This window comes from Lactuca saligna, chromosome 4, assembly GCF_052625555.1.
Source record: "Lactuca saligna cultivar CGN05327 chromosome 4, ASM5262555v1, whole genome shotgun sequence".
In the NCBI taxonomy this organism is placed as follows: Eukaryota; Viridiplantae; Streptophyta; class Magnoliopsida; order Asterales; family Asteraceae; genus Lactuca; species Lactuca saligna.
In genome coordinates, this window is record NC_136420.1 from 141,333,005 (window position 1) to 141,357,889 (window position 24,885).

Genomic DNA, 24,885 nt, shown 5'->3' on the forward strand with positions numbered 1-24,885 from the left:
TTGTTCTCAATAACTCTTTTCATTACTTGAAAAAATAATAAAAAGTTAAAGAAAGTTGCATTTAACAAAACAAAAGATCTATTCAATATCACCTTTACGAAAGTTGCATTAATCGTATATATATGTCAAGTCTTGGTCGTATAACTCGTACATGTCAATTCTTGGTCGTATCATTAATGTAAACACAACATATTGTCAAAGCTATCACATTACAGACGGGCGATATAACTGCCCCAGAATATAATCCAAGGAGTCATAATAACTCATCGTCTCAGTATTCATCCGACAACAGCTAAAAAGCAATACAAATGGCCACCGGAAAATTCTTTCGAGATATAGAGCTACCTCAGCAAAAACCTCAGGACAACGGCTTTCTTTTCCCGGCGGTGTTATCCCCAAACCATAACACCGGTTCTACTGCAGTAGAAGAACTCCATGATTTTGAAGAAGCGATTAGAGTTCAGAAACCATGGCTAGAGTCTCTTCTCCAGAAAAGCGGTGCTATTCTCTTCCGAGGCTTCCCTGTTGCCACACCTTCGGACTTCAACACCGTTGTCGAAGCTTTCTCCTACGCTGAATTTCCCTACTTGGGCGGCATAGCCACTCGGACGAAGGTCGTTGGCCGGGTTTACACCGCAAATGAATCTCCTCTCCATATTGGAATTCCTTTCCATCACGAGATGTCTTACGTAAATTTCTCTATTCTGTCACATGTCTATGCAAATTGCATTCTTAATTTCGTTTTTCATGTTAATAGGGGGTTCCAATTTTTTTCATTATATATTTTTATTTAGAAATGCAAAATTATAATAAAGATAAAGGACCTTTTTTTCTTCTTCGTCCTGGGTCTTTAAGAACATTTCATTTTTTAGGACCGATCCTCACAGTTGATGAGTATGGTTGTGTAACTGAATAGTTTTTACAAATTATACATATATTGATATGAATTTGGATCACATGCAACAGGCTCGTGATTTCCCCACCAAGTTATTTTTCTTTTGTGACGAAGAACCAGGAGAAGGGGGAGAAACTCCGATAGTTTTAAGTCATATCATATACGAAAAGATGAAAGAGAGACACCCTGAGTTCGTTTCGAAACTGGAGGAGCATGGGGTTGCGTATACAGACTTTGCAAGTGATGAAAACGATCCATCATCCTTCACCGGGAGGAGTTGGAAGTCGATATTCAAAACCAACGACAAGAATGTTGCTGAGGAAAGGTGCGTGTTTGTTCATAATTTACATTTGACCCCATAAAATTAAGAGTAAATTACATGAATGGTCCCTATGGTTTAGGATAATTTGCGTGTTTGGTCCCTAACTTATTTTTTTAACTCGGAAGGTTCCTACTGTTTGTTTTTGTTACGCGCTTGGTCCCTGTCTTATATAAAAAGTCTATTTTTCCCTTTATTTTTTAATTTATTTAAATAAACACACCTTAATCTCACCTTTCTCACCTTATCTTACGTACCCCATCATTTTTTCCTATTTAAATAATGGTTTTTTTAGGTATGACAAGGACCAAACGCGTAACAAAAACAAACAATAGGGACCAAACACGTAATAAAAACAATCAGTAGGGACCTTCCGAGTTAAAGAAATAAATTAGGGACCAAACATGTAAATTACCCCAAACCATAGGGACCATTCGTGTAATTTACTCTAAAATTAAACAAGTAAGTGCACCAACTTTATATAAACATGCATGCATGGCTCACGAAAATCCTCCATTGACAGGGCAGCGAAGCTTGAGGTGAAGGTGGAATGGGTTGGGAATGGTGCAAAACTTACATCAGCTACACTGCCAGCCATCAGGCTTGACGAAGAGAGTAGCCGGAAAACATGGTTCAACAGTCTTGCAGTTGGTAGCGATGCTGTTGTGGAGATCGGTAATGGCGACCCTGTGCCTGATGATGCTGTGGAAGATTACTTGAAGATGTTAGAAGAAGAGTGTGTTGCGATTCCATGGAAGAAAGGCGATGTGCTTCTGGTTAATAATTTGATGGTTCTTCATGGCCGACGACCACTACTAAAGCCGCCACGTCGTATACTAGCTTCTCTTTGCAAGTGATCGGCGTTTAATTGACCTGTTGCAGACAAAAACAATGCAGTAGTTTAGTAATTAATAACCATCGATTAATAAATGAAAATCCAAGCTAATAAAAAAAGTGTTTAGATAAAAAAATGTGTTTTATACGTTTGCTATTTATTCCATTTAATTTGTTTTGTTTGACGTTTAAAAGAAAAGAACTAAGTTAAAACCCATATAAAAGAAAAGAAAAAGCTTATTATATATTTAACTAGGTTAAATCCCATATTCATCGCACGGAAGAAAGAAAAAAAATTGTCAATAAATCATAAGATTATAATTGAATAAAGATAAGATAGAATTTATTAATTTATAAATACACATGTTTCAAATATTATAAAAAGATATGTTTAAAGATGCGAGCTTGAAATTTTATTCTCAAACAAAATAGTAAAGTAAAATCAAAATAGTAAAGTAAATTAGGTTGGACATTGAAGTTATTACTATTATTAAAATAAATTTGAAAATTTCAGATTATATGTATTACTAACGTGGTAATTATCCTAAAATAAGGAAAATATATTTATTGTTTTCCTAAAAAAAATGAAAAATTGTTGTGTTATCTTATTATCTTATCATTTATTACTTTTCAAATTACTTTTACATTTCAAATAATTTAAGGAAATAATACATGTGGTATAATAATGCTTTAATAGTTTGACACATGGCAAATGGGGGTTAACCATACTCATTTATTAAATAGGAAGATTAATTTGATACTTGGATTCGCATGAAAAATAAAAAATAATCAACAATTTTGGGAAAGAAGTAGTGTCCATTTGTAATCAAGGTCATCATAGTTTAATGGATTAACATATTATCATTTAAGTTACTATAAATTTTATATTAATTTTTCTACAATGTATTGAAATCAATAGAGTTTAATGGAATATATATATATATATATTTAAGAGTAAATTACTGAAATCGTCCCTATGGTTTGGTGAAAATTATATGTGTAACACCGTAAATTTTAAAACAATTTTTCAAATTTTATAAAAACATAATTCATTTATTATTCATAAAAAGCATCATTGTTTGAAACTCAAATTCATAGCATATAACAATCCCAAGATCTCATAACATAAACATCTCGTGTGTGTACTGATCAGGCTGGCGCCTTCCCACGATCCTCACTAGTACCTGAAACAAATAACATCAAACACTGTAAGCACAAAGCTTAGCGAGTTCCCCAAAATACCACACATAACATATATTAGCCACTCGAGGCTATAACTCTGTGGGTCCGTGGACCCGACTCTGTGAACCCTCTTGTTCTAACTCTGTGAACCTTCCGGTTCTAACTCTATAAACATGCACAACATAAATCACATAGAAATAATGCAGTACAACACATAACATACATAGCATACAAATACTCTGTCACATAACTCTGGTTACCTACTCAAGGTAAAGTATAATGAGAAGACTCACCTCGCGTATCTCAGTAAATATCTGCCTCGGAATAAATGTGATCTAGCCTCCGCCTAATCACACAAAGTAATACACTCATAAGTACAACTGAACTCAACCCTAAAGGTCAACAAGGTCAATGATCAACTTTGACCGGACTCGGTGAGTGCACTAGGGCGACTCGGCGAGTCTATACGTGTCCACTGACTCCCTTGGATCCTCTCTTGACACGCCGAGTGCTTCTCTGACTCGATGAGTTTCACCTGTCATAAATCGCGGGGCCACCACGACTCAACTCGCCAAGTCTCAAGAACAACTCGGCGAGTTCCGACTTGACTCAGTCCCCCCTAACTCTCCCTGACTCACTGAGTCGACCCCTCAACTAGACAAGACCACTCGCCGAGTGGTTACGAGCAAACTTCATGCTACTCGCCGAGTCTGTTCTTCAGACTCGGCGAGTCCATGCCATGCATAAACTCAAACTCACTTCTGAGGTCAGATCTGTTCCATACAATCATAGATATGGCCTCCCCAAGCATGATAATCACGTAAAGTCCAAACCTTGGTGCTCAAACAACAACTATTTGCACCTAAATGATGTTTTAGCCCCATATCTCATAACTCTAGGTCAAAACTCCCATGAATCCTCATAAAGCTTCTCTGGATCTCTATGGATCCTATCTCAAGCCTCATCACAAATAGGGACGAAATGGACATCAAATCTAACCAACAAAGGGGTCAAGAAACCCTAAACCCCCATGTTCATCATAACAACAGAAAAGGGAGCCATAATATACCTCCAAAATGATGCTCTGAGCTCCAAAATCGAAGGATGTCCACCTCCCTTGCCTCCTCTTAGCTAAAATCTCCTTTGCCTTGCCAAACAAAGCTTCAAAAGTCAACAATGGCCTCTTCTCTCTCCCAAAACACTCAAAAGCACTTTAGGGTTTCTCTCTGGGTTTGGTGGCCGCAAATGACGACCATAAGCCCCTTTAAATAGGTCTCAAACCCTGGAAATTAGGGTTTCATTAAACAGCATGGACTCGCCGAGTCCAGACGCGGACCCGCACACAAAATCGCGATCCTACTCGGCGAGTTTAGACTCCAACTCGTCGAGTCTCCTCATAATCACCCAAAAATAAAAGAATAAAAATAATACCTGGGAATCCGGGGTGTTACAATATGTTTGGTCCCTAACTTTTCTTTTGCACTCGGATCGTCCTTGTGGTTTGATTTTGTTGTGTTTTTCGTCCCCGAGATACATAAAATTAGGGACCAAACGTGCAATTTTAACCAAACCATAAGGACGAAAAAGCAACAAAATCAAACCACAGGGACTATCCAAGTGCAAAAAAAAGTTAGGGACCAAATGTGTAATTTCTACCAAACCATATGGACGATTTTAGTAATTTACTCTATATTTAATAGTTAAAAAGTTTCATTTTTCCCATTGAAAAGTTCAATAACCATTAAACTTCATATCAACTGAATCAAACATAACATCTCACAATGGTAAAGTTTAATATATTGAATATCAATTAAGCATGCCATCTCATTCAACCCCATTGAACTATGCATTATAGATGATCTAAACTAAAAATGAACCATTGTTAAAAAAGTCATTCGAAAAAATCAAATACATTAAATTCCTAAAATTTGTATAAAAATGAATATTTTTTCAAAACCTTTAAAGCTATAAAGTCCGTTGGTCTAGCAATGGAAAAACGAGTTAATATGGTAATATATTTCTCATTTTGTACACATTTAGTCCTTAATATTTTTGTACACATTTAGTCCTTAATAATATTTTGTTTTAAAATAAGACATTTTTGTTTTTGTACTCATACAGTAGTAATGAATGATTTCTTTAGGTTTTTCTTACGACATCTTACGTGGGACAATCATTGATGAACTGTGTGGGGTTGTTGATGTTTATTGTAACGTCCGTGTTTCTAGGCTAGACACTAATGATAATATAATAGTCTAGGCCAACCTTTGTAACTTATTTTTGAAATAATAAAGATGTATTATTTGATTATTATGTGTTTATTGCTTAATTATTATGATTTAATGAATTAAGGATAAAAATAAGCGTCAAAAATAAATGTTAGATAAACCCAATATCTATGAAGAAAGTTGTAGTGGTTGAAACTAGGATTCCGGAGATATAAAGAATACCGAAATCCGAGTTATAACGAAAAAATTATGACGTGTCGAAGTTTCGCGATAGAACTGGCACGACGATCTATGACGTAAAAAGTGAATTTACGATAAATTGCTTTTTAGCCTTAGAGATCTAAATGAAAGTCGTAGTATTCGTTCAACCTAGAGCATGCATAAAAAAGAATGTCCAAATCTGAGTTTGTATGAAGAAGTTATGAATATTCTAAGATTTGGCATAACAGGATGCAACCCGAAACTCGAATTTTAGATCGAATGATTTTTAGCCGAAACAACCTAAACGAGAATCGAAGATCTTATTGATAGTAGTTCAATGGTAAAAAGACAGATGAAAACAGACATCGGATGAATTTTCTCGCGATCCTTCACGCTGCTACTCGACGAGTAGATCAACCAACTCGTCGAGTAGGGCTTAAACCAATAACTCAAAATTAGACAATACCTAAGAAGCGGGGCATTACAACTCTCCCCCACTTGATCTAGACTTCGCCCTTAAAGTCCACTATAATAAACAACGTCGGGTAATGTTCGCGCATCTCTGCCTCTGGCTCCCATGTCCACTCGGATCCCTTCCGATGTTCCCACTGTACCTTTACTAAAGGTATTTCCTTGTTCTACAGAATCTTCTTCTCCCTTTCCAAAATAGCCACAGGCCTCTCCACATAGTTCAGGCGCTCATCAACCTGAATGTTATCCAACGATACCACTACCTCCTGGTCCATAATGCATTTCCGCAATTACGAAACATGAAATGTGCTATGGATCCGGTTAAGCTCCTCCGGAAGCTCTAGCCTATAAGCCACCTTGCCAACCCTGGCGATAATCCTGAACGACCCAATGTAACGGGGACCCAATTTTCCCCTCTTCCTGAAGTGGATCACACCCTTCCAGGGTGAGACCTTTAGAAGAACCATGTCACCCACCTGAAATTCCAGCTCAGATCGATGTCGATCGGCATAGCTTTTCTGCCGACTCTGAGAGGTCTGCAGTCACTGTCTAATCTGTTGTATCATTTAGGTATTTTGCAGAACTACCTCTATCCGAACCATCACTCTGTGCCCAACCTCTCCCCAGCAGACTCGGGTCCTACACCCCGCCCATAGAATAGCTCGAAAGGCGGCGCGCCAATACTGGAATGATAGCTGTTGTTGTAGGCGAACTCTGCAAGCGGTAGGTGGGAATCCCAACTCCCACCGAAATTAATAACACACGCACTCAACATATCCTCGAGGGTCTGAATGGTCCGCTCACTCTGCCCATCCGTCTGCGGATGGAACAGCGTGCTAAAATGCAGTCGTGTACCCAGTTCCTCATGGAACTTCTATCAAAAATGGGATGTGAACCTGGCATATCGATCGGAAATGATAGAAACTGGAACCCCATGGTGAGAGACAATCTCTTTGACGTATAGGTCGGCCAACTTCTTTGCCGATGAAATCTCCTGTATGGCTAGGAAATGGGCATTCTTGGCCAATCGATCCACGATGACCCATATAGCATTGAACTCCCTTGCCGTCTTCAGAAACTTCGTGATGAAATCCATTGCGATCCTTTCCCATTTCCACATGGGAATCTCCAGAGGCTGCATCTTACCATGCGGCCTATGACGCTCGGCCTTGACCATCCTACTGGTCAAGCACCTCTCAAAAACCCAAGCGATATCTCGCTTCATGTCAGGCCACCAACAACTCAAACTCAAATCACAGTACATTTTGGTGGCTCCCGGGTGAATCGAAAAACGAGACTTATGAGCCTCATCCATCATTGTCTGCCGAACCCCTCCGGACATAGGAATCCAAACCCGATCATAACGGGTCAACAATCTGCGGCTATCCTGAACAAACCGGACACTTTCCCCCTTAATCCTCTGCAACTTCCGGTAATCTAGCCTCATACCCTCAATCTGAGCATCTCTGATCAAACCCACCAGTAGGGAATCCACTGCTATCCTCAAACACCTGGCTAGGGTCGAGGACCCAACTGACTTGCGGCTCAGAGCATCTGCAACCACATTCGTTTACCAGGATGGTAAAGGATCTCGCAATCATAGTCCTTGACCACATCCAGCCACATGCGCTGCCTCATGTTTAGGTTCGGCTGATCCATGATGTGTCTCAAACTCTTGTGATCCGTGTATATAGTACAACGGACCCCGTACAGATAGTGCCTCCAAATCTTGAGAGCGAAAACCACCACTCCCAACTGAAGATCGTGCGTAGGGTATCTCATCTCATGCGGCTTCAGCTGCCGCGATGCGTAGGCTACCATTTTCCCCCTCTACATGAGGATTGCCCCCAAGCCTGTGATGGATGCATCACAAAATACCACGAAATCCCCCACTCCCTCGGGGAGTGTCAACACTGGCGCCTCGGATAAACATTGCCGAAGGGTCTCAAATTCCCTCTGCTGCTCAGGGCCCCACCTGAAATCCACCCCTTCCTCGTTAAACGAGTGAGGGGTACGACAATCTTGGAGAAATCACGAATGAATCTCCGATAATACCTTGCTAAGCCCAAGAAACTCCTGACATATGAGGGAGATTTTGGAGTCTCCCACTGCATTACCACCTCCACCTTAGCCGGATCGACCAAAATCCCCTCCTGGTTAACGAGATGTCCGAGGAATTGGACCTCTCGTAACCAAAACTAGCATTTCAAAAACTTGGCATATAGTTGTTCTCACCTCAGAACCCCCAACAACTCCCTAAGATGTTCCTCATGTTGCTATCGAGTCTTGGAATACATGGAGATATCATCTATGAACACAATGACCGAGCGATTGAGCATCGGTCTGCAGAGTCGATTCATTAGATCCATGAACACCGTTGGCGCGTTGGTGAGCCCAAACGACATCATCATGAACTTGTAATGACCATAACGAGTCCGAAACGTGGTCTTCTCCACGTCCTCCTCCCTCACCCTGACCTGGTGATATCTTGATCTCAAATCAATCTTGGAAAACCAAGGTGCACCCTGGAGCTGATAAAAAAGATCATCTATCCTCGGGAGTGGATTGCGGTTCTTCACCGTTAACTTGTTCAGCTCCCTATAGTCAATGCACATCTTGTGCGAACCTTCCTTCTTCCTGACGAAAAGGATCGGTGCTCCCCAGGGTGAATTACTCTGACGAATAAACTGCTTGCCCAGCAGCTCCTGCAACTAAGATGATAGCTCCTGCATCTCTGTCGGTGCCAGTCGGTACGACGCCTTGGTGATAGGGGCCGTACCTGGCACTAAGTTGATCCTGAACTCAACCTACCTTTCTAGAGGCACTCTGGGTAACTCTTCCGGAAACACATCAACAGATTACCTCACCATCAGGACCTCAGAAACTGAGAACTGCTCTTTAACCTGCGCATCTACCACATACACCAAATAACCGGCACACCTGTGCTGAATATACTGTTGAGCCCTGGCTTCCGAACAAAACCCTGATCCCAACCTGGTGCCCTCACCATATACTACAAGTTCTCCCCCACTTGGGGTTCGAACCACCACCCGCTGTCCCTCACAGTCAATCATGGCTCCAAAACGGCTAAGCCAATCCATCCCTACAATCACGCATACTTCCCCTATGGGGATAGGAATCAAATCTATCAGGAAGGACACCCCGAAAATCTCTAGCTCGCATCCCAGGTAGACCGAAGAAGCAGAAACCCCATGCTCGTTGACGATCGAAACTTGCAACGGACACTCAAGATCATCTATTGGCACACTCAACCCTCTAGAGAAGGTTTGAGATACAAACGACCGACTCGCCCCCGAGTCAAATAATACCAAGGTGGGAAAGAACTTACTAAAAACGTACCTAATCACAGGTACAATCAATAAGCATAATACAATTACAATAACTAAGACAGAGAATAGAAACGTACCAGCAACCACATCTGGTGCTGACTTGGCCTCTTCGACCGTGAGCTGGAAGGCGCGACCCTGAGCCTTCGGAGACTCCACCTTGACTGGCCTCCCATCTCTAATCCTCGTAGCAGCTGGCACGGAACCCTGTGCCGGCTTGGTGGCGAGCTGCGGACAGTTAGTCTTCACATGACCAACCTGATGACAATGGTAATAAATCCTCATATCTGCGAGAGGGGGGACTGACGGTAGTCCCTGGCATAGTGCCCCTCCTTGCCATATTTGTGGCACCCACCTCCTGCTCTACAAACTCCCGAATGAACCCTGCCGCACCTTCCAAGAGTGCGGCTCCGCTGACCTCCAGACCGTGTATCAGCGGTCTTAGACCGCTTAGGCGCTGACTGAGACTGTGCCGGTGCCTGACGCTGCTCCTTCAGTTGCAGCTCTATCTCCAACTCACGCCGCCTTGCGGCTTCCTGAAGGTTCAGGAGGGTATCACATCGTTGTGTAGACACAAGCTGTCGAATATCAGTCTTGAGCATACTTAGATAACGAGTCATTTGAGACTGCCCTGAAGCGAACTCCGGGGAAAACATAGCCCTCTATGTGAACATACGGGTGATCTCCATCACAAACTCCCCATCCTGTCTCAAAGTTAAAAACTCCTGAGCAAGTCGCTCCCATTCAATGCATGAAACATAGCAGGTGCGAAACATATCCCGAAACTGCTCCCAAGTAATAGCAGCCTACTGATCATCAGAATATGAACATGTCGTCAATCTCCACCAGTCCTTTGCCCCGAGTCTGAGCAGGTTCAGGGCACACCTAACCTTTTGGTCAGCAGGACATGAGCACGTGAAGAAACATCCCTACACGTCAGACAACCACCGCATAGCCCTGATCATATCCTATGTACCATCAAATGTCGGGGGCTTCGTATTATCGAAGTCCCGGTACTGGAAAGCCCTTTCGGCTCCTCCTCCAACCCTTCCGCAGTTACATCCGAAGTGGCTGCAGCGACAGCTGTCTCTGCTAGAGCTGCATATCGCTCATCAAAAGACTCAACCATCATGGTCTTAATTGTCCCAAACATCTTTGGCAGTTATGCTCGTTATGAAACAACAATCTCGTCGTGCATGATCTCCCAGATCCTACCATCCAACCCCTCGGTCCCTATCTGAACTACAGGCTCAAGTGTTACCGGCACCTCCAATCCTCCGTCTCCTAACCCTGATCTTGATCCTAATCCTGATCCTGATCCTGATCCGGATCCCGTAGCAACACGTCTCGTCACCACCATACTGAAATATATATATATATATATATATATATATATATATATATATATATATATATATATACAGGCCATCCGATAAATAACATAATGTCAGGGGACCAAAACCCAGAAACCCTAGGGGTTGTGATTTCCTTGCTACGCGTATGGGTCCTGTGCTTTCAGTAGTACGTGCCCACACTACCTTCCACACCTACCCATATTTGTCTCAAGTATCACCACAACGCCCTAACAATATCATCAACATAAAAATGCACCCAACCCTCACTTCTAGAGGAATATCAACTATCTTGCATCTAATCCTACCATTTCTCATGACTTATACATCCATGAAACTTCCATCATCCCCTGCAGCGCTAGTACATGCTAGTTGCACATAACGCTGGACCCAATAGACTTTCGAATATTCAATCCTACCCGAAGGCCGAATCAACATTCTCAGGCTATAAGGTCTTTATTATGTACAACCGTGATGCATACACTAAACATCTATAGTTATGATGTCAATTCCACATACAAGAAACCCTAGGCTAATAGGCATCATGCAATCAGGAAAATCTATCATATGATTCCTGAAGATCCCTAGCCTAGCACTAGCATGCTGTTCTAAGATATCAGAATATTAAACAACTGCATGGTATTTTGGGGTTTACTTACAGGCTCCAGCTGATCGTACCCTCTGCATCCTCCATCCTTTATTTTGAAAACCATTTTAAAACTTATTCCGAAAATCTCCTTGATTTGAGACTGGATTCACACGAGTGTTCCTCTAATTCACTCAAACCAAGGCTTTGATACCAACTTGTAACAACCATAAATTTTACACCAAATTTTAAACTTTTTCAATCATAAATAAAAACCAAATAGCATTGTTTACAAAATGTTTTCAAATCATTTTCCATTAGAGTGTCCCAAAAATCATAACACAAGGATGAGGAGTGGTATGGTCACACCTTTGCCTTTGGATGATCTCCTGAAGTACCTGAAACAATAAACTGAAAACTGTAAGCCCGAGGGCTTAGTGAACTACCCCCAAAATACCAATGCTATACTAACAATACCACTACAGTAATAATCAATTCAATCAATCATGCGTACTGGGCCATTGGCCTGACTGGACCACCCTACCGGGCCTACGGTCTGTCTGGATCCATCCCGAGCCTTCGGCATGACCGGTCCGCCATGTGGTCCTACAGTCTCCCTGGACCGCTCATAGGGTGTATTGGCCTAAAGCACAAAGCAGGACCGCCTCAACCCAGCCACATGAAAATAACCATGTGCGCATACTATCATATACATGCATATGTAAGCATCAAACATATCTGTCACATTGATCATCAATTATAGAATTCTCCTGTAACTAGAGTACCGACCTAGCAGGTCAGTAACACACCAATCCTTACGGATCATATGAGCATAACATACTTTCTACCTCGATTCCGAACTAACAAATCATAACCACATGCAACATACCATACCAATAACAACTAAAGGGCCGGCCTTGGTGCCGTAGACCCTATCGATATGGTGAGGATAACTCACCTCGCAGATGTCGACACGAAGGGTAAACTCCAACTCTCGGATCACTTGACACGGGCTCCACCACCTACCATCATAGTACGATATACTCATGATTCCTTAACCTCATAAGGTACCCCATAACCCACTGGTCAACCCCTGGTCAAAGTCAAAGCCCTCAGTCAAGGTCAACAATCCATGTTGACCCTCCAACTCGTCGAGTACCCTCGGATATTCGCCGAGCTCCTTGAAGTACAATCCAACTTGCCGAGTCATCGGGGTGACTCGCCGAGTTTCTTTGATTCTCGTTCGAACTTTGAGGCCACCCGTCGAGTTCCCTCCTTGCAACTCGACGGATACACACTCATACATATCTAAGAGAAGACTTATCTGACTCACCGAGTTGTTCTTCAACTCGTCAAGTCTTATGGCGATCTTCATCAGACTCGCCGAGTTGTTCATCAACTCGTCGAGCTCACGACCATCTTCATCTGACTCGCCGAGTCAACTTTGCGACTCGCGGAGTCCATTCAATCATTTTATCCCGCAGACAACTTTTAAGCCATGGCAACCCCCCAAATTGCAGATCCAACTTCCTTAGGCCTGCTTATCACGTACAGTTGCAAACTTTACGTGCATGCAAGGCTCCAATGACTCAAAAGCCCAAACTAAGCTTGAAATGTGGTTTTACACTTAGGAAGGGGCTCAAACTTGCCAAAGCCAAGAACTTTATGGTCCTTCAATCCATAGAGAGTTCAGATCTGAAGTTACAACTTTAGATCTTGGCTCATACTCCATGAATGACTTTATAACCCAACCAAGAACCCTAATCTCCAACCAAGGAGGTCTAGAACGAAATAGAAAGGAGGATAACAACTTGATACCTTCCAAAGAGATGACAACTGGAGTAGATCCCGATTTTCCCCAAGCTCCTTGCTTCAAACCACTTGCTTCCCAAGCTCCTTTCCACCAAAATCCTCTTCCAAGGCTTCAAACAAACAATGGGCACACACGTTTTAGGGTTTGTTAAGAGGCTGCAAAGAGGCTGAAAGAGGTTTGTGTTCCCTTAAATAGGGTTCACAACCCTGGGATTTAGGCTTTCAGCTGCCAGCTCTTACTCGCCGAGTCCCAATATGGAATCGTCGAGTAGATTACTTAACTCACGATCCTTCACGCTGCTACTCGATGAGTAGATCAACAAACTGGTCGAGTAGGGCTTAACCCAATAACTCAAAATTAGACAAAACCTGAGAAGCGGGGCATTGCAGTAATATTTTTAACCAATATTATTAAAAAACTATTATATTTTAATTTTTTTATTTAGTTGAATTCGTCTATTTATATAGGTCCTGGATTTTTGGCTTCAAAGATATGTATGGACAAAGTTACAACTTCTCTCTCAGTTAATCATGTATATCAAGTTCACAGAAAGCGAGCTCTCTATGGTGACATGTCAAAGGTAATAATTAATATATAAATAATTCTTGTGTGAAAGATTACAAATATTAGTATATATTTTAGTGTAGTAAAATGGTGTGCTGGCCCATCTATTTTGCACAGGAGCTCATCTCCACGATCTTATTCACTGTTGCTATTTGCTTAATGTGGTAAGTGTTTATCTTCAATTATATGCATATGCCATTTACATGGGTTTGCTTAAACCCGACCCATCTATTTTGATAATATTTTTATTTTTCTTTTGACTTATTCTTGAAATATAGTTGATTTTCCTTGTGTAGGGTAATGGGTGCAGTTACACTTCAAAAGTATATTTTTGGGTCAAGCTCTTCTTACACCCCAAAAGATTCAAATAAAGAAATAGCACCAGAGAAGATAAAATTCATCTTCAGTTCTTTTCTGCTTCACATGTCTAGTAAGCATTAACCTCATATCATGATAAGTTTGGAATTCAATGTAGATGTGGTATGGAAGGAAAACTATAGTATATATGAGAGAAATTTTGTAAAACCTTAGGTCTTAATGGGGAAAGCTTTAGTTCCCTGACTTTCTTTATTAAGTGAGAAAGGAAAAAAAGTATGTAACCTCTATCATGTGTTATGAATTGGTTTTATGCAGAATGTGAGAACCTTTAAGGATGTAACTTCAACTGATACACTAGTTTCATGGAGCATCATAGGAATCCAATACTATCAGGTATGTATGCTTTAATGTATGTATAATATTTTATTTTCTGTTTTATGCCCTTGTATACATCTACTTTTTTAACAATTTTTTGTCCAAACTGTATTACATATTGTTTTTTTGGTAAATAAAAATAATGACTTAAAACAGTTTTTGTCCAAAATGCCCCTACATACTGTTTGTTTGATAAAAAAAATTATGATTTTAACAATTTTGACCAAACTGCCCCTACATTCTATTTTTTTGTTTAAAAAAATAGTGATTTTAAGAGTTTTTGTCGAAATTACCCCTGCATACTAGTTTTTTAATAAAAATAATGATTTTAATAGTTTTGACCAAACTACCCCTATATACTGTTTATTTGGTTAAAAAATAGTGATTTCAAGAGTTTTTTTTTTTGACAAAAATGCCCCTGAGCTTGGGAACTTGGACACACATAATTATGGAAGAGGAAAGCGAGCAAGGGAGGTTTTTTTGTTTTCCGACTTATACATTTTGGTGCATTTTGTTGTTTGAATCCATGTTATAATTTTTGTTATTACTTTAATTAGGTGGGATCTTATGAGGAGCAATTGACAGAAGATGAATTTGAGAAAATGTGTCAAGTCGAAGCACCAGAAGCACCAGAGTTACCAAACACTACCAAGTAAGAAGGGGACTTGGCTGTTGGATAGCAACCCAATACACCAGGTGGAAAACCAATGATATGGAGGATTTTTTTTACATGATATCTGAAACAAGAAGGTGCCCCTTAATAGCAATGTAGTATTAGGTTATATAGTTAGGGAAAACCTTTTAATAACCATGTACAATCAGATCCCCTTAATATCAATGTATTACAATTTTTGACATGATGTTATTGGATGAAATTGATTGTTTTGGTATATATTTGTTTCCATATTTTTGTATTATGCGTAAATGAGTATCGTAAAGACGCGTCGTAAATGGTTGCTGAAGTTTATGACGTGCAAATGCGTGTCATCTTCATTTATGACCGGAGCTTTAATGATATGCAATGTGTGTCCTAAACGCGCATCGTAAGGTCACGATACACAAATGTGTGTCGTCTTCCTTTATGACAGGGGCTTCCTTCATACGCATTGCGTGTCGTAAATGTGTGTCATAAATGCACGTCGTCTCTCATTGTGATAGGGACTTCGTTGACATGCATTTGTGCGTCATCTAAGCATTTTACGACAGACATTGTGAGTTGTAAAAGGATATTTTTCTAGTAGTGGGATGTGAAAGTTGGTATCAGAGCATTAGTTTAAGCGAGTTTGGAGTAAGGATTTATTTTTTGACTTAAACTTAGAATGCTAAGCAATGACCGTGAGAAGTGTGTCTAATATATTTTAGGTAGTACACTTGAATAGACATGAGCACTAGCTAATTTATGAAGATACCTAAATTGATTTATGTGCTAAATGATTTGTGATACTTTATGATGGCAATATTTGATCGGATCTATGGTCTGTTACCCATTGGATCTGGAAACTTTATGTGTTTAGATTTCTAAATGTTTAAATTACAGTCTTAGAACTGGCATGTAACTTTTTGAAGTAATAAGGAGGAATATGCGTCTAAACCTTCCTCTATCTATATTCTCATCTGGATATGCTGAAGGACTGCCTTGGTGTACATAATGTCATGATAAGGACTTGTAGCGGACTGAGCAAATGGAGGAAATAAGAAGGCTGGAAGATATCGTAAGAGAGGTATCTTGCCTTTAGAATACGTCTAGATAATAAGTCTGGTACAGGAAAAGTACACTTTTGATTGAATGAAAGAAATAACTTTTGGTATAATTCCTAAAGTTTTCCCATTGTATAACGTTTCGACCACCAACCGAGTTGAATCTGAATTGTTGTTGAAGATACGCATGGAAGAAGTCCTTGTAGAGTCTTGGGAAATTTTTATAATTATTCTAACACATTCGTATATGTTAATTGACTATGTGAAATACTTGTATGGTGACTTGGAGAACTGTGAGATAATACTTGGGACGAGTATGAGTATGTGTGAAAGGTAGTAGAGGCCTATACTACCGAAAGCACATGACTCGTACTTGGATCGGGGAAAGTCACAAGGTCACTAAGGCACTAGTAATTTGTCCCCAGTTGGTTTATGTCTGTCGTTCCCTTTGTTTCTTTAATGACTAAGAAGATGATTGTTATTCCGACCCTAGTGGTCATATCAAATCGAGTCCGACTAAGATGAGTCTGTTACATGGTTCAGAGAACCAAGATCGATGTAACATCCGACTTAAGCCAGATGATTTAAGTGAAAGATAATCGAAGTGATCGATAGAAGTATCAAGATCATTATTAAAGTAATAGCTCTTTGCTAAAAGTGCTACATGCTAGAATGTGATTTTATCACATTAGAACATGAAGGAAGAGTTTTAGAACACGAACCTTCAATCTGTCATGATAATCGAAGTAAAGAAATTCTCTTAAGTTAAGTATGTTTAAGAAGAAGTAGGAGTCTCCAATAAGGACTAATTTTGTAATTCGAAGGTTACGATTGAAAGTCCAACATAGGATAAAGAGCGAGTGCAAGATAGAGCACCGCCTGCAGTCAAGAAGTCCAAGAGCTAGATACTCATTTGAAGGAACATAGAAGTTATGGTTATTGTGTAGGATGAGAAGATAACGTATGGACTCATTTTACTATCCATGTTTTGTTGATGATTCTAGGACGTAATCATCCTAAAGGGCTAGTCAATTTAGAGACAATAATCGTAAAAAATGATTTTCTGATAGAATATTATTTAGAATAAATAATCTTAACTAAGTTATATTATATATCACAAGGGTTCCGTACTTATATAGAACGCTAAAATCCGAATTATAATAAAGAAGTTATGACATGTCGAGGTTTTACGGCAAAACCGACATGACATCGGAAATCGTAAAAAGTGAGTTTATGATAAATTACATTTTAGCTTTATCAATCTAAATGAATGTTGTAGTATATGTTAAACCGAGATCGTGCATAAAACAAACATCCAAAGCTGACTTCGTATGATAAAGTTATGAATTTTCTAAGATTTAGCATAACAGTACACAACCCGGAATTCGAATTTTATATGGACTGATTTTTAGCTGGAACAACCTTAATGAGAATTCAAGATCTCATTAATAGGATCTCAACGATATAAAGACAGTAAAAAACGGACGTCGGATGAAAATTTTATGAAATTTTAACGGACTTTATCTGTCCATGCATGTTAAAATATAACTTTAAAAATAAATCAAAATTAGCCGACCGAATCTAAAGGAAAGTTATAGATCAAGTTGCCGCCTAGTTGTGTTTATAAAGAACGTCAAAAACGTAGTTTGTATGAGAAAGTTATGGATTTTATAAGATAATTAGTTTTTGGAGTAATCTGCTAGCGACACATGGCACAATCCTGGCCATTGCGTCCTCCCCACGCCTTGCCACCAAATGGTGACACTTGGCACTCAACTCGATGAGTTGGAAGCTCAGAACTCACCGAGTTGAGTGCCAAGTGTCACCATCTGGTGGCAAGGTGTGGGTGGAAGCTCAGAACTCACCGAGTTGGGCTATTTCCCAACATATAAATAGATGCAAAAATCTTCTATTTCTTTCACACCTCTCCCATTCTTTCTCTCTCAAACTTCTCTCTAACCCCCTCCCAAGCCTTAGTACTTCCCAAGTGCTAAGAGGCAAATCCTGGAGTGCCAGAAGGCTCCTAGAAGAAGAGATTTCAGCTCAGAAGTTCTGCTCCCGTAGAGCCCGGTTGCTAGCTAAGCCTCATAGTAAGTGAGTTATGCATACCATATTTTAAGTATAGCTTATGTTTAAGTTCAATATCGTTATTATGAACTTATAAACAATAAATTTATTATAAAATATAATATACAAACTGTTATTATAATATCTTTTTACTACTCGCAGTATAGAGAATCTGGTTTGAAGGGCCGCATAGAGTTGTTGGATTTCAGAAGTGCTATAATGCTAAAATGGTCTTGCCCTCCAGTGTTTCATGTCTTGCCCCTGTCTGTACATAGTGGCTAAACAATATTGTTTAACCCTTATAAAACAATATCTCTTGTAAATACTCAAAATTAATATTAGACAAAAATCTAGTGGTAATAATACTAGGTTTCATCGAAGGAAAATAGAATCGTTAAAAGCGAATTGTTGTCCGAGTTTGGAATCATCACTTTAACAAGTGAGTGCATAGTTATTTTTATCTTACACAAAGATATGAAGTATTTAGTATAAATTACATTCTATATGAGTATATTATCTATGTTCTTGATATCTATGCTGGACGAACCTAATATACATGTTTTATTTTATGTACATTATATATGTATTTTATACCTATAAAAATATTGGGGTTAAGATGGGTAGATGAATGATGACGGATGAAATATGAGATAGAGGAACATTGGCAGTTGTGCCACAACCTGTAGATGTTTTTGAACTACAATGTAGTAGGCTTATAAAATAGATCGTGATATGATCAATTGCTTTATGGGTTGTCTCAGACCTTATGATTGGTGTTTATCCCCAAAGAGACCTTTTATAAACACACACAAAAGATTTACTTGTTACTAATATAACCTAGCCTTTATTCTTCTTTAGACCCTTTTTTCACTCCGATAGTATCCTAGATTGCATCAATGCAGTGGAAATGAATGTATTTGTATACTATTAAATTCAATCTGAAGTTAGGTGAACTAGATCTTACGGAGCTTGCTCATGTATGACATGATTCCTATCTGATCATAGAAAAGATTCTCTTTAAGCGAACCAACCTATCCTCTGTATGGGCTTACATGATGGTTGGAACAAAGACACTTTTGGTTGTGAATTAAATGTGGTAGATAATCAGATATCTGCACATACCAATCAATAGTTCAAGTCACACACTCCCATAATCCATTTTCTCTTTGGAAAATTCCCTTCAAGTATTTATGTAAAATAAAAAATATTGCGGAGCTCAAGGGAAATATCCAAATACATGTCTTATTATTTTTCAATAATCCATACTTGTAGCAATAAAATACTATTGTTCCTACCCCAAGTGATAAATGATGAATTCAAAATATCTATGATATATCTTCTCTATAAAGGACTAGAAATATCCCGTTTACGTATCATTGGGAAGTGCATTCATATAAATACGACAGTAAGAAGCAGCAATAAAAAAGTGTATAAACTATACAAATGAATCAAAGTGGATTGTCCCACACTAGCACTTCTGCGCAATAATTCTACCAAAGGTGATCCTATTACAGTAATAGCTTCAGGTACACATGTTACAATTTTCACTGCCCAATAACCAATTTGGTCCCGAGATCAGGAATAACCAGTTACACCAAAAGATGTAGTCAATACACCCAGAACCACACCTGTAATCCAAGTTAAGTTGCGAGGTTTGTTAAATCCATCGGTGAGATATACACGAAATACATGTAGGATCGTCATTAGGACCATCATACTTGCCGACCATCGATGAACTGATCCGATTAACCAACCAAAATTAGCTTCAATCATTATGTATTGAACAAAAGCAAAAGCACCAGTAATGGTTGGACCTAGCAGTTGTGCCTAAAGGATAATATCGACAGCTAAACCAAATAGAAAACGTTATAATCATGGTAGTTGCGCCTAAATGATAATATTGACAGTTGTGCTTAATAGATAACATTGGCAGTTGTGCCTAATAGATAACATTGGCAGTTGTGTCATTGGCAGTGATGGTCTTCGTGCCTATTCCTTAGGATAACCCTTAGGAATGAATGAGTGAATGATAGATGATTCTTAGGGTGGACCCTTAAGAAACAAAGAAGATAATGGGGATGGGTAATTGGGTTAATTGTTTAATGATGAAACATAATAACTTTATTACTGTGGGTTGAAAACCCTATGTAGTCATCAAGTTTCCCAACCTGACACACTTAGTTTATTTGTATCACAGTTATCGATACAAAACTACATTACACTAAGAGATTAAAGGAGATGTAAATCACTAGTGTAAATAAGATCCGTTTATGCTTATGTTTCAGTATTGATGATGACATCCCAAAGTTTTACTATAAACAAAATACATTTATTTGGAAATGCTTTGATAATATATTTGTCATGTTTTCTGGGAACAAATTCCGCAATATTATTCTTTAAAATGAATACTCTGATTTTCAAATAAGCATAAATAAATTTTTTAAAATGACCAGGAATTTGTGGATGTCACATAATCTTTGGTTCAAACCATTGATCAAAGATTATCCCGATGAGTTGATTATGTTGGTTCAAGTGATGGATGATTCCATTCTCACTCATACATTGAATTCTTCATTTGTAATTCATATGAAGTGGTTATCATTGGTTGCTTCTACTGCTGTTTACAACTGAATGAGTGAATTTGTTACATTTCAGTTGACATCAAACAAGTCCAAGAGATTTATAAAGAAGTTGTTTGCTTAAAACTTGAAGTTACCATTTGTAGGTGAGTTTGATGAAGGAACTAGTGAATAGGTTATTCATATGTTTAATTAAATCGGTCATCAACCATCTCTTTCCATCAATAGCTAATTGAAGAAGTCATGTGTTCTTGGTATTTGGAGTTTTTTCTTTTGGGTCGCTCTTTTTTTTTTTTAAAAGGATTGATTTTTGGATTGGATAAGGGGAAACTGAAATGCTATTCCATAATGGATGGGTTGTACTATGGCTTGATTGTTGATTATGCTTCTTTACTCTAGGCTAAGTTTGGAAACTTAATTTCTCATTTGAAGATCACAATATAAGTTTCGAGTGCTACGTTTGGAGTTTAATTTTGATAGACATTTATACTCAAGAAGGTATTCATTTCCCTACTAATGATGATGTTGCTTAATTTTCTCTGATGACTCCCAAGTTTGTTGTTGATGATCATGTGATTTTTCCTATGGTTGGTCAAATTCTTGATTCAATGCTTAAATTGGTGACTCCTAACAATAAATTATTGATCACATATAAAGCTTAATGGGTCCAACTCATATTGGGACTGTTCCAATGAAAGTTATTTTTGAATATGTAGAGTGATCTTCTAAAGCAACTAAAGGCATGAAAACGAAGAAGCAAGTTGTGAAACCTAAAGTAGTTACGAAGGAAGTGATTAAGTAGACTATGCCTACGAAACCAGGAAAGGGGTGATTAAAAACACAAAGAAGTTTGTTCTTGTGAAGCAACCAAAGCCACAACCTACGAAAAAAAATTTAAGAAGCAACTGGAGAAACAAGCTGAGAAAGTTACAGAGGAGGTTTCCACTCCAGTTTACGAAATCACCACTCAAGAGGGGGAAGCTACTACTCAAAATACTGTTTAAAGAAGTCCAAGAACTTAAATTTAAATGTGACAAAACGAGGGGTTATGTTCAAAGAGGTTTATACTCATGATCTCCAACTTCAAAGAAGTGAAAGCGTTAGGGGTTTCTAAAAATTTAATGAAGTTTAAGCCTTCGTTTGATGAAAAAGAAATGGAAAACCTTATAGTTGGAATAGATAATGATAGCGAAGAAAAAAACGATGTGATTGATGGATCGCTTCATATTTTACCTAGGAAGGATACCTCTGTCAAATCGACGTTCAAGGAGACAAGTACTCCAGATGTAAATTTGAACATATTTGATATGGACGTAAACATCAATTTTGGTAAACAACCAAGCACTTCACTCTATGAGAAGACAAACTTCATACCACCCGAGGTTTCACAGTCTGAGTCCAATATGGAGGAGGACGAAACTTCAAACATCAATGCGAACTTATCTAATATGGACATAAATGTTAACATGGGTTATGGGAGAATAACTATTGAGAAATCAATGATAGGTACTACAACCATCGAAACCACTGATGTACCACCACCACATTCTTCACCACCTGCTACTTGTATGACTCTTCCTACTTCCACAACTAGCATTCTCCAACTTTCACCAAAGTGATGCAAGACCGAATTATAACTTTATTTTTGTCTCAGTAAACTGAAGTTAAACAAGTTGTTAATGAAAAAGAAAATGATGATGATGTGATGGTTGCATTTGCTGACTTAGAGATCAATCCAAAGGAAGATGATGTGCCTAATAATGCAATTATGTCAGGTAAACAATTCAAAATTCTCAAATCTAAACTGAATTAGATTTTACAATTTTTTGAATGATATTGTTGGGAAGTCATCCGTTAGTGGTGTTGAGGTAGAATATTTCTTAAAAGCTTAAGAATCTCACATACGAACTCTTATTGAAGATGTTGATAAAAGAATAGACGAAACGTTGGCTACTCATTCTCGTACTTTTGATTCTAAACTTACGAAATTACATGATACTACTTGTGAGCATCATGTGATTTTCAAGAAGATGGTGACTGATTCCAAAGCCTTTATTGAGTTGAAGATCATGGAGTTTAGTGAGTTAATCTACAAGGAGGTTCATAATCTTGATAATTTATTTGTTTCATTTACTAAAAAGGTTGATGTGTTAATGGGAGTAACAACTCATTTGGTGGAAGATGTTACTGCATTCAGTAAAGAATATTTTGGTGATTTTAAGTTAAAGTCTGATGTAGATGGGAAAATGTTTGAGGAAATTGAGAAGTCTCTTTTTGGCTTTCAAGAGACTTTGTCAAAATTTGATCTTTCGTTACAATTTTCTATTTTTCAAGAGTCTATATCTGCTATGGTTATGTCTGTTGAATCATGTTTCAAAACAAAATTGGCTCCTACACATGACTTGGTTCTTCGCCTATCAACCAATGCTCCACGTTCTACAAATGTGTCACAAGGAGGAGAAAGAGGGGCTCGTTCATTAATGGGAACAAGTGAAGATATAGGATTTCTTGTGGGAAAAGTCCGGTCTACTAAAATTCCTATTTCTCTACCAATGAAGTTGATGGTAACAACATCCATAGAAACAACAAATGCTCCTCGAGTAAATGTTTATGTGTCAAAATTGCAAAAAAAGGGATTTCTAAATAAGGCTTGGTGTTACGAAACTATAGAGATTACAATTCATGATAAGGTGGAGGAATTCATGAAGAGTATGAAGAAGAGCTATGATATCAAAAACGCCAACTTCAATTAACTTGATTTACCAATAAATCATCTAATATTTGCCTTCATTCAATTCAAGCTTGCTGAAAGTTTCAAAGATAAAGTTGAGTTTAATAGGTTGAAAATTCGCTTTCATGTAGTTCTTGGAAAAAGTGAAGAGGAGGTTTAGTCACTGATGAAAATTGTGAAGGTTATATCGATTATCCCTGATGATCTTTTTGAGGCGTTAATGTGGAATTTTTGCTATATAGTTGTTCAAGCTAACAATGTGGCGTTCGAGTTTACAATCGCAGATTTTCCATTGATGAATCTTAATAATCTCATCACAGTTTCAAAGATTTTGTGTGATGTGGATACTTCACAAGTAGCTTAGGAAAATCGGAATTCATTCGTTATTGGATATGCCAATATCAAGGCTTTCAGTGATTGCTACTATATATAGTTGGCTGAAATATATATTGATCTAGCCATGGCAATCAAAAAACTTCAAAGGTCCCGGAAGCTCCAATGAAGGGGAAGCTAAGCATCAAGAAATTTGAAATGGGGAAATAATCTATAAACCATTTGTTTTGTTTTCCAAGGGAAGAATATAAAGGGAAATTTAAAGAAGTTCCTTTGTCGCATAGATTATATTGAGATGTACACAAAATCTCATTTTTCGAACATTTTGCTTCACATCAACAATTGCAGAAAAACAAAAATGAGGAAAAGGCAGAGGTTCGAAAAAACATCTTTTGGTATATAGAGATAAGGAAGGTGTTGTTACAGACAATGAAGACATTTACTTTAAGATTCGTCTTTTCTCACAAAAAAGGGGGAATGTTAGGTCGAAAGTTTTTGTGAGAGACGAATTTTATTGTCTTTAATAATTGTGTCTGTAAATAGCAAAAATCTAAGGACTTTTGTTATCGTAAAGTAGTTATAAGGTAGAAGAAAGTTTTATATAGTCATGTCTAGTCCTTCTATTGTTTTTTCCATGAGTACCCCATAAATAGGGTAAGTACTTAGGTAGGTGTAATAACTTTTGCATAAGCTTTGATCATTTGTACTCTCGTTCTCTTTGTACCTTCAGGACATTTATTGTAATGAAGAAAAGATCTTATTTACTTCTACATGTTCTTATTTTCTTTTCATAATCAATTGACTTAAACACATCATATTGAAACTATTCAACCACGGGCATTGCCTCCCTGGTTCCTTAATTTTAGACATTCCCTTCTAAAATGTATGAATTCTCCACACTCATAACATGTTTTTCCTCCACTAATTCCTCTTCTCATGTTTGTTTCCTAATTGGCTACTACACATGTTGTGTTTCTATAGTATTTGGCAAC

At 38.4% G+C, this 24,885-nt stretch overlaps 1 protein-coding gene across 1 annotated transcript; it reads left to right on the forward strand.

Annotated features, from left to right (window-relative positions):
- Positions 1-233: 233 nt before the first annotated feature.
- LOC145038839 (clavaminate synthase-like protein At3g21360) lies at positions 234-2,151 on the forward strand. The gene is made up of 3 exons (XM_078987071.1): positions 234-689; positions 967-1,220; positions 1,738-2,151. Exons 1-3 carry the CDS (start codon positions 309-311, stop codon positions 2,069-2,071), a joined length of 969 nt encoding a protein of 322 aa, XP_078843197.1. The 5' UTR covers positions 234-308; the 3' UTR covers positions 2,072-2,151.
- The last annotated feature ends 22,734 nt before the right edge of the window (positions 2,152-24,885 follow it).